This window comes from Vidua chalybeata, chromosome 5 (genome assembly GCF_026979565.1).
Source record: "Vidua chalybeata isolate OUT-0048 chromosome 5, bVidCha1 merged haplotype, whole genome shotgun sequence".
Classification (NCBI taxonomy): domain Eukaryota; kingdom Metazoa; phylum Chordata; class Aves; order Passeriformes; family Viduidae; genus Vidua; species Vidua chalybeata.
The window spans coordinates 39,899,846-39,911,279 of NC_071534.1; the positions used below are offsets into that span (position 1 = coordinate 39,899,846).

General features: G+C 39.5%; 1 protein-coding gene across 1 annotated transcript in view; it reads right to left on the reverse strand.

Annotated features, from left to right (window-relative positions):
* RASSF3 (Ras association domain family member 3) overlaps nt 1-4,995 on the reverse strand; it is a 90,443-nt gene extending 85,448 nt beyond the window's left edge. The window contains exon 1 of the mRNA XM_053942226.1: nt 4,818-4,995. Coding sequence (XP_053798201.1) covers nt 4,818-4,938 — 121 coding nt within the window. The 5' untranslated portion in view covers nt 4,939-4,995. The remainder of the gene's footprint in view (nt 1-4,817) is intronic.
* Between the last annotated feature and the right edge of the window lie 6,439 nt (nt 4,996-11,434).

The following is an 11,434-nucleotide window of genomic DNA, read 5'->3' on the forward strand; positions in this document are numbered from 1 at the left end:
GTGAACTGTGGGGATGACCAGGAGAACTTTTTTCAGCTAAAAACACAGGAGACTTATAGGTGCTCACTGGAAAGTTACAGTATCCATGCAGGAGACAGAGGCCTGACTGTAGGGACTGCACAGGTGTCACACAGCCCTGGCCTCAGGGAGAGAGGGAGGCAATGGCTTTCACCAGCTGGGTTTTGACAAGGTATGCTACCTCTACATACCCAAGCTATTGCCAGAATAATCCAGTTAAAGAGGTCACAGAAGGACATGGGCACTTACAGCATAAGCCATCATATGTTAGTTGGCCAAATATGAAAACAAAAAAATAATAATTTACAAGTATTTTAACCTAAGACAATCTAAGTTGACATACTGAGTTAACATTGTCCTCCCATCTCATATGTGTAATAAATTTATTTTGTCAGCTGGATATATTTTGAAGAGAGAGCTGAGAGGTTGACTTTTTGTACTGCATGATCAGTTAAAGCTTTATATGTTAATTCTTTGAGGAGGTAGCAAGTTTAAAGCATATCATCATACCCATGTAAAGATTTTCACTTATTTTCTATAACACATGGTTTTACATAAATGTAATTTTATATTGGACGCTTAGCCATTCTTACCAAAAGTCCTTTGAAACCAATAAAAATATTCTAACTTTAACATTAGAGAAGGACTAAAGGAGTAACTCAATAGAGCAGAAAAGTTGCAAAAAATGTCAACCAACAGCAAAGGGTAAAAATCAACTTCCAGCTGCCTGAAATACTGTCAGTTTAAAGTTCTGTTAATAAATTCTCACTTTCTGCCCTCTGAAAGAACCTTCCAAAGTACTTAGTAGAAACAGTAGCTCAAAATGATGAAAACTCTCACCACATGAGAGCTGAGAATAAAGGTCTTCATGAGCCAGCAGAATTAAACAGGACACAAAATCACCCACTTCAGACAGACTTGATTTCTGTAGTTATTTATTTACTGTAATGGCTGCAGAACAAGCAGGGTTTGCCCCTGGGGCAGTTTTGCAAAGTAAAAAAAAAAAAAAAAAAATTAGCAAGCATCATGCTTTTTATGTTTTCCACAGGATAATAAGGGATTCTCTTCTGAGCATGTCTAAAATCTGAGTTAACAAACTGCCTCTTCTTGTTGGAATTGGTAACAAACAAGAGTTTCAAGTTCACAGAGGAGATGGAACACAGAAAAATAGTCCTGAGAGCTCAGAAGATCTCCCTGTTTTTTTTCTATATAAGCCTAAAAAATATCATAGAAGTTTAAATCAATGCAGATCATAAAATTATCTCTTCCAGGGGGATGCATTAGTTGCTTAAGGAGAAACTCATTAAACAGTAACAGTTGTAAGATCTGAGCCACAAAATTATCTCAGACTAATCCTTAATTGTTAAAAATTATCTTAAACCTTTAAGCAAGAAGATTTATGTGTCTTTCAAAGCTTTTACTGTAGCTTCAATTATCATAATATTGAATATTCTTCTTTTTCCAGACCCTCTTTAAATCTTGTTACATTCCTGACCTCAGCAGCATCCTCTCATAATGAGTTCTACAATTTAATTACATACTGAATTAAAAATAATTTTGAAAAATCCTTTTATCTGCTTTATATTTGTCACCCCTCACCTTTTTCCTCTGCTATGAGAAGAGAAAACAGGAGTTACTTGTCTATTTTGAATTTTTGTATCTTTCTATAGTCTTATCATGGCCCTTCATGATATTTTTTCTAATTCCTTTGTCTTTCAATATCTCTCTTTGTACATACATACTTTATTATGATAAAATTTCTAGTCACATGATGTGCCAGCGCAAATTCTCCTAAGATGCTGTAGGAAAAATTCAAACATATTTCAAAGAAATGAAGGTTCCAGAACCCTAAAATCTACATCCCTCAGTTTAAACCTCTTATAAAATGTTATGTACGCTTGATCAAACTAAATGCAGTTAAAAGATTATCAGCTACATTTAGTATATTCTGAACCACATCTAAGACATTTTTTTAATCCTTCAGTGAGTAACTTAATCAAAATCAGCTACTGAAGAACACTTGCAAATTTTCTTCCTTCTTTTAGAGCTTTGCAAGGAGCACATTAGCTAAGTCTGTGGTCAACAATCCCGAAGTACCCATCTAAGCACAGGCTGAAAAGCTAAAAAATTTTAGGAACAGCAACCTAACTATGCTTTGACAGCTCTTTCTAAAATTGTGTCAAATGCACCTTTCTGAACACAGTGACCTACCACAGTTCTAAATTCATTGTTATACTTAAAAACTAATTTTGTGCTTTGGCAGATTTTGTTTCTGGGTCAAGCAGAGAGGACAAGGCATCCTGAGACATGGAGTGATAGAAGCAGAACAAAAGCAGCAAGTCTGAGGGTACTATGCAGAGGCACAGTGCCCATCTCTTGCTTCACATGATGAATGAGATCACCCAAAATCTATGACAAAGCATAACAGAGAACATAATCTCTGACCTTCCTAACATGTCCAAATAATGAAATTTTCTCTTTTGCTGTTGTTAGAATGTTAATTTATCTATTAAAGCACAAGTGGCTAAAAATTATCAGTAAGTATTACTGAAAGCTTTAATTGCCAGCTATTCATCCGTGGGGCAAGCCTAGCAACACAGAATTGTTCTGCTGGGTCATCCTGGGTCCTAGTTCATCCTGAATAAAAAATTCTGTTAGTGCCAGTCCTGGAGTAAAACCTACCAGGAAAAGACAGCAAAAAGTTGGATTCTAGTATGCTGGAAACAAGGATAAATCTCTGTGTATCAAGGGATGGCAGTCAATTCTGCTCAGGGTAGATGGGTCAATGCTGCTCAGGGTACATTATCAGTACTGCTCAGGGTAGGCTTTTGAGTTGAATAACTCTCTCAGAAGGACAGAAGGGCACCTTGATAAAGAATTACCAAACTGTGATGTTTCAGAGTCAAGGAAGCTGAAGAAATGGGTAATTTTGTAATTCACCAAAAACTAAAGGGAAATTCTGGACACTGAAGAAAAAGGCAGAAATGTTTGTGGACTTCAGGGTAGCTAAGGTTTAACTAACAGGTGTAACTTGCTGTCTTTGTACAGACTAAAGAGCAATCAGGAGCTGTGTCTCCTCCCCTGTGAGAGGAGCATCAGGACTTCAGCTTCCAGTTTATAAGACTGGTTTCTGTAAACTTACAAGAAATTTGAGTTGAATTTTAACACTGGGATTTTTTCTGCTTGGACTCAACCTTCTGCTGAAATTACACATTTCCATCAAACCCACAATTTTGTGACAAATATCTCATTGCACATGTAGCAAAGGCCTTTTAGGGCACTTCAGATACTATTTACAAATTCAGTTCAAAAGAGATGCTAAAACATACACTAAAATGATAGTAAAAAGGTAAATTTTATTCAAACCATTTGATGTAGAGGGAGAAGGAAGACAACCCACAAAAAGCATTATTTTTAAAGCACTCAAGAGTTCACCTCATTTCCTGTTACAAATCATGGATGCAATTATTTTTTTGCAATACTGGGGTAAAAGACAACTGGCATGCAAACATTTTCACACATGTGTAACCCAGTTAGCAATTAAAGCTCTCAATAAAAGTTATTGATAGTTTTTACAGTAATAAAAGAGATGGAGGAATGATCTGATGTGTTATGAGGACTCAGGATGATTTCATGTATTAGGAGGACCTGAGATTACCAGTATTCCAGGAAAGGTTCAAAACTCTAGATTCATCAAGGGAAGTTTCATACAGACTTCGATGTCCTGGGATTTCCTTCTGAATATCTGAAATCTGCAGACTCCTTTGGGAAGAAGTCATGTGTCATTTAGACACGGGGCCTAACAACCTTTCTGTGACAGATTTTCAGATGGCACATCCCCTTTCAAGAGTCACAGATCTGTTGTCTTAAGTACAACACTAAACTACTCAGCTGTGGAACTGACCCAAATTCCACCCCATGCAAATACAAACTTGTTATTAATGTTGCAGAATTGACAAATTCACCATTCTGTTCCAAAGAGTCCCAATCAAAAGAAATCTGACCTTGTACCATTAGTCCCTTAAGAAGAACAGAAAGAACTTGGCTTCCCCTGCTGTGGCAGTGCACGTTCTTCCAACGCCCTGAGAACACACCTCAGCCCCAACCTTCACAGACCATGCTAAAGAGACAAAACTGTATTTGGGCTGTAAAGGTGTTTATGAGAATGTTAATCTGAGAGATGCAATCAGTTTTCTGCCAGGCCTGGACAAGGATTAGAGCACTGAGTTGCTGTGAGGAACAATGCCTTTTACTAACTGGTGAGCTGAGCTGTGCTGCACTTCAGCTGATAAAATGGAAGAGAAGGCAAGTTCATCACTGCTGAACACAAGCCCCTCTAAGCTGCCCATCACTTTGTGTGAACACTGGTACAATGAGTTGAAGTCTTTAGTCAGTTCAGTCTTTGCACAGCCTTTTAGATCAGTTAACAACTCAATGCAATTCCAAATAATTTTCAGGCAATTATTTGAGTCATATTAGAGCTCCTATATACATACCTAAGGGAGAAACATGGGAAAAAAAAGATACCAAATATCAGTGACGTGAATAAATTATGCAGCTGTAAGGGAACTCTGTGTTAGAACAAGCCTGGTGAACCTTCTATTGCTTTTCCAGAGTATTTTAGTATTTTGACAATTTTGCTTAATGAGACTCCAAGAATGAAAAAATGCAAACAATTCTGTCCTGGAAAAGTTAACCAGTTCAAAGGAAACAGATTTTCTTTTCCCTGTTTTGTTTTGTTTTGTTTTGTTTTGTTTAGCAGGAAAAAAAATCTGGGGGAAAAATAGCAGCAGACTTACCAGGAGATTTCCAGAGAAGTTTTACCGTCCTTCTCCTCGAACTGCTCAATGATTTAGGAAACCAGTAAAAAAACCGTGCTATCCTCCTGATGGTTTTGTTCAGATCATTTCTCACTGCCATGGCTGAAAGGGCTCCACTGCTACACCAGGAACAAGAGGCACATGTATCCAGAGGAGAGAGGAGAGCCCACAAACACCCACAGCGAGTGCACTGGCTCTGAGCTCAGCGTCAGCCAGCACGTCTCAGGACCACCTGTTATTCCTAAATCCCCTCCCTCTCCGTCACTCCACTCAGAGCCTCCAGACCTCCCTCTTTATTACAAGAAGCAGCTATTTTAATAGATGCTTCAGCTAAAGAAAGACCAATGCTCTGGAGTCTTAACTTCTTACTGTGTTTCCAATGATGTTAAGACATGTTTTCTGCAGGAAAGGCTTTGAAGGGCTCCTTTGTTCACCTCTAGCTACCTTCTCCAGGCTGAAAACAAATAAACACCAAAACTGATAGTGACAAGTCGTCTTTCAAAATCCCTTAATGTAAATCAACAGATTTTCTCTGGAGAGAGTGTATCTCAAAGACTTTCTTCTGAATGTTCTGAGCAGCAAATTTAACAGAGATTTCTATGGATACACACGTTGCTCAAAATGTGACTTTCCTCTTAACGGATTTTAAGGCAAACGTAAGAGTCAAATCATTCACTGCCACAATTTACTTAAAAATTGAGCATCTATCAACATATCACTATACAAAGAAATTAACAGCATCTCAGTATATAGCCTACACCTGCTCCAATCATAGTACATATTAAATTGTAAATCCAGAGATGCTATTTACTGCAATGCTCCCTGCAACATTTATCACGACTTCTAGTATACACATTTAAACAGCAAGATTATGTAACCATTTCCCAAGGATGGTATGATTTCCTTGACTATGTGTCCAGCTTCTCACATTTGATTTGATTTGATTTTTTTCTTCTGCTAGATCTGAATGGCAGAAATCCCTGGAAAATCAAGACTAATGTCATTACAAAACAAAGGTCCTTTTGTATCAACTTTTAAACTACAGAAAGTAAGGGCTTTGTTACACCAGCTATGTTCACAGCATACAGTTAATACATCTTCCAGAATTCACAATGTATTTTTCTACACTAAAATATGTGAAGTATTTAACCCCATTTTATACATCTGACTTTTTAAACATACTGCTGCTAGTCAGGACTGAGCTACTGGTTTCTGATTGCATTCCTGGTTGTCAGTATGTCTCTAAAAACAAATAAACATTTCCATTTATACTGTATCCGTCGCAATTCTTTAGCCAGTGTCAATGAAAAGAGCAGAAGGCAGGACACAGACCACTAGATTCTGTCTTGTTTGAGCTCCACCCTGTCATACCAGAAGGAATTTAGTAGCAAAGTGATGGTTTTAGCACAAGTAGGAGGTCTGTCACCCAATTCAGAACAGGCAAGGAGCAGAGTTAAAGGCCCAACCAACAATTTGCTTCTCTTAGGAAATAGCAGGGGTCTGAGTGTGTACTGGCATCTGTGAAATACAAGATCAAACAATGACTTCTTTTTTTCTGAAATTTTTACATATAAAATTTAATGAAAATCAAAGTGGCATAAAAAACCCGGTACAATTTCACACCCTAAGTAAATATGTAATAAATTGACTAGTTTTGCAATTTGTCAAAGAATATATATATATGTCCTTTAGCAGGATATGAAGGGGACAGGAATATTTTTTTCACTTAACAGAAAATGCTGATAGAGTATCTTTATACTGGCATTTTATGAGGCTTTAAAGCCTCATAAATATTCAGTAAAACATATCCAGTTGGAACAACATAAGGGGATAAACTGACTTTGCTGATGAGAGTAACAAACCTGTGGATGTTTATACCTTACAATATTTAGTGAGACAAAAATAGGCAAGACCATAAAACACTGGGTATGACTTTAAAGCAAACAGAACTTACTCTGTACAAAAAACGTCACTGGGATGAATCTGACAATTTATACTATGCAACAAACCAGGTAATACAGATGAGCACACAGACCTGAATTCAAGCTAAACTGAACAGCAGTGGTAGTTACAATACAGTAATTTCACAACTTCTGCATCACTTTACATTTTTAGGCCATAGTTAGGCCAAAATGTAAAGCTAATGAACAACAGCCTGCCTCCCACAGCTCAGGGATCAGGAGTGTGTGATGATGATGGGGGTTCCTTTCAACCTGAACTGCTAGCTTTAGAATATGAGCCACCGTGCTGTGCACAGGAATGCACTGCTCTCAGCTGGACTCAGGAAAGTCCACAGAGCTCCTCCTAAGACAATGCTGATTCCTCACATTACACTGATGTATTATTAAAGTTAAGAATTTACTGTATTAGAAAGGTACTACACAGGGCTGCATATGTACCTTTCAATCTACTCTGACAGAGAGACAGCACAGAGATACTTTCCAAGGAGGACAAAAGGACCTGAATTGTGAGCAGACTCAGACTCTTGATCCCTGCCTCCCTTTAGGGAAAAAAGCCATGTAGGGCTTTTTCCTACAACAGACTTCAACCCCCAGGTCATATTCTGCTCATCTAAGCAGTGTCTGGAGGAGGGGAGGGAATGACTGCTGCCTTCATTGCTGTCCCACCTGCCTGGGAAGGGAGGTGAGCAGCTGTCCCCTCTGCTATGCAGGCAGCCTCTGACCTCCGACCTCCCCACAAGTGCAGAGGTCAGAGCTCAGCGGGCCCCTGTGCAGGGCAGAAATGCCCACAGAGCCTCCGTGTGTGTGGTGCGCGGGGTGCACGGCAAGTCACCACCTAGTCAGGAGAGCTGGGTTCACCACACTGCTCTCTATGTCTCCGTCCCAACCCACTTTCTGCATGGCAACCTGTGCTCACCAGCTGGAAAGCAAAGGGCCTTACTGCAGCTCTCCCATGCCCACTGACAGAGCTGAAAGAACTAAAAATACCCCAAACTACCTTCATTGCTGCAACAAAATACTCTTAAATGAACTGTAAACAACCAGCAGTGCTTGATTGCAAATATTCTCTTGGGGTGTGCTGAGTTCATATATTTTAAAAGCAAATTCTCTGCTAACAAGCATTTTTAGAGCAACACAGCAGTGCTGAGATACCATAGAAATGAAGTCTGATAATCAGAAGGAGCACACACAGTGGTGCTAGATGTGGGGCAGATGCAGAACTCTCTGTTCTGGAGTAGAAGAGCATTTTTCCTCAGTGAGGACTTACTGGCATTTCCACTCCCCCCAGCTCTTAGGCAGCAAATGGTTGGGATGAGTAAAGGATTTCATTTGCTTTGACTTCAAATGGAACTTCTCCATTTAGTCTGGTTTCAGGAACAAAGATCCCCACACACCTGGTCACAGTAAGAACTATGTGTAGGAAAAGCTGAGTGTATTAAGTAGTATCTGCTTGTCTACATTGGCAAATGTCCCTATTAACTAGGTTCAAAATGAGGTTTTGCTTTCTTTGCAGGCAATAATATATTTGGAAAACAAGGTGGTGTCTTTCCATCCTGTCCCAATGTGGATGTATGCCACTATGCTATATGCCACACATACAGGCACAGTTCAGTATGGAGAAGTATTCACAAGCCAGCCTTCACAAGGATATTTTCCATATTGATGGACCTTGAATTTCTGGAGAAGAAAGAAGAGACTTCCAGAGCTCCATAAACTGTTTCCCTTCACCACTAGATTATGCAGAGAAACACTGTACCCATGCACTGAAACAATGGAATGTGTGAAACATATTTACCTAGAAATTATAAATAAAAGCTGCAACCTTCCTTAAATTCTGTTCAGCTGTATGCCAGAGTAAATTTTATCCAGCTATCAAAAAAAGGGCCCAGCCTAACTAGTCCCTGGGATTCAGCATTACCATGACACTGTCAAGACACAGCATCACTGGTTTCATATCAAAACATAATTTATAACATCATGATGTGTGACAAGGCTATGCATTTGCTAGGAAGTTAACAAAGAACACAATTAATGAAAGAAAATAAACAAAAAACTGCTGTATTTTACTTTAAATCAGCGAAACTAGCACAATACTTCCAATTTCCAGCTCAGCTGCTCATCCCTCCCTAATCCAAATAAGCGGCTATATTTGTGAGCTTTCTAAAAAAACTTTTGGTTCTCAGCAGCTGCATGTAGACAAAAAGAAAGGACTAAAAATTAAACAGTGATTGGCAATCTGCAACTTCCAAAACCTTGCCTCCTTTTGAAAGGTAGTAATTGAAGAACTGTAGTATTCAAACTGCTGTGAAATACATCTGTTATCAGATTTAATGATCTATTAATGACTCTTTTTGGAGAATAATTTGATTTCTCCCCTTAAGATGTAAGGAGTAGGAAGCTTTCTTCTTAGCAATAACTCCAATGAAACATATCCTGGATTTTGAGGAGGAAAAGCACTGTTCCAAAGCACATTAGGTCATATCTGATTAGTTCTTGTTTAACTCTACAATATATTACACTGTAAATAAATGTCTTCCTGCATTGTTACATGGAAAAGAATGTCTCTCTGTGTATTTCAGCAATATTTCTTCTTGATTCTTTTCACTATCGTCCATTGTACTGTACAGTCATTCCCTGTTTTATTTCAAATACTTCAATCAGTAGAATTTGTTCTAATTTGCTTTATGTTCTTTTCCAGATGCTGGGAATGTGCAGAGGCACGCAGGACCAGCACAGTACTGTGACGGAAGTGTGTGAGGCAGGGCGTTGCTGTGCTGGTGCAGCTGAGCATCAGGAAGGTAATTATCGTGGGGACAGGACATTTTCATGCTTATTATCCCAATCGTGGTTTCTGTTCCCTGCTCTCAGTTTGTTTTGTCTATAGCTTCGTACTTCCCCCCCCCCCCCGGTTCGCTGCTGGCTTGCTTTTTTGCTTTTGCTTGCTGCTTTTGCTCGCTGCTGGCTGCCTGCTTTGCTAGCTCTGTTTTCCTTTCTTTTTTCTTTGCTTTTTGCTTGCTTGCTTTTTCGCCATTTTTTTTTCTTTTTCCCCGGTTTCTGTTGTTCCCTTTCCCCCTCCCCCCCCACCCCCGAAGATATCGGACCTACTCCGGGCAGGAGCTCCCCCGGGGTCTGCGAAAGAAGCTGCGTACCCTCTGCGGCAAAGAGAGATACAGCTCAACCCCCTTGGACTGGTGAAAACATCTGTGGTCATCTTGGGCTATTTTTCTTGTGCTGGGGAGTGTTTTTTGTTGTGCCTTAATAAACAAGTTTTTTCCACTTCCCCTCTGAAGAAATTCCTCCCGAACCCGGTGGTGGGGGAAGTTGCAGAGGGTTTTGTTTCCTATAAGGGGATCCTTTGGAGATGTTTTCCCCTAATTTGTCCTAAACCAGGACAGTAATGCACTATTTCCTGGAGATTGCTGCTGGTACAACGTGCTGCAATTGTTCCCCTTTAATGTGATTTGGTTACAGATTTATTGCATGTCTGCAGGTTTGTGCTTCAAAACTAAAGCTGAATATAAGATTATAAAGCCAGATGAAGAGAACGAACAATAGTGTAATGTGAAAATAACAGACTCGTGTTAATTTTAGCTTTACAGTAGATATTATATTAGTAGCAGCAAATTCAGGGAAATTATTGAGTGGTCTCTAGGAAAAGCACTTTTGTATGTAAACAGCTACACTGCATAGCAGAGGAAAAATAAAACTCAAGGCTAAAATGAGAGAGAAGATACTGAGTTGCCTTGTAACATAGTTTGACACATAAGATTTGACTCAGCGCGTGATAGACCAACTTGCCTGTGGGCTTCGGGTGACGTTGTGCCAAAATTAGTAGACTTCTCAGTGAGAGCTTGCAGGGAGCTATTATTAAGAGAAAACTGATTGAGGCAGAAAAACAGAAACATGTCAAACGTTGCTAAAACAGTAAGTTTGTTCATCCTAATCTGGTCTGCTTAAAACCTGATCATTTTTAGGGTGCAAGCAAGCTGTGACCTTCCTTCGTTAGATATCTGTGTTGCAGTAGGAACGATTACATGCTGTTCACACTTGAGATTAACCTTGTACATTTCTTCTCTCTTAGAAAAGTAGAATGTTTCTTACTTTAGCCATGACAGCTACTAGATAATAAGTGAATGTTTAGAACAGGAGTATAAGAGAAAAATACAGTAGAAGAGGACTTCCACTGTAGCCCTTCATACTTTCTTCCGAGCTCCTACACTCACTGTCAGGCTATGGCACCCAAGCTTCTGCACACAATGCACTCTTCCTTTACTGAGAACAATAAAAAAGGCATTCCTCAATACTCAGTACAGTGTGGAGAAAACAGGCATGTCTAGCAGCTCCTAAAGCCACCCCGCCAGCACACTGCTGACCTGCATTTCACTGTCTGGATAAAGAGATCCTTTCAAGAAGGCTGGAGATTTCTGGTCAACACCACTTAACAACAGAAGGAAGAGATGACCACAGTCCCTGGACAAGAGCTGATCTCTAATGTTGGCTCGACCAGTGACCTCACGGGTAAAATGTTAGTTCATATGTTGGGGCTTCCATCTCTGTCTGCTTGGCTCATTGCAATTCAAAGTGGGGACTGCTTCTTCCTGTCCAAGCATACTCTCTATTAAGGACTTACAGTGG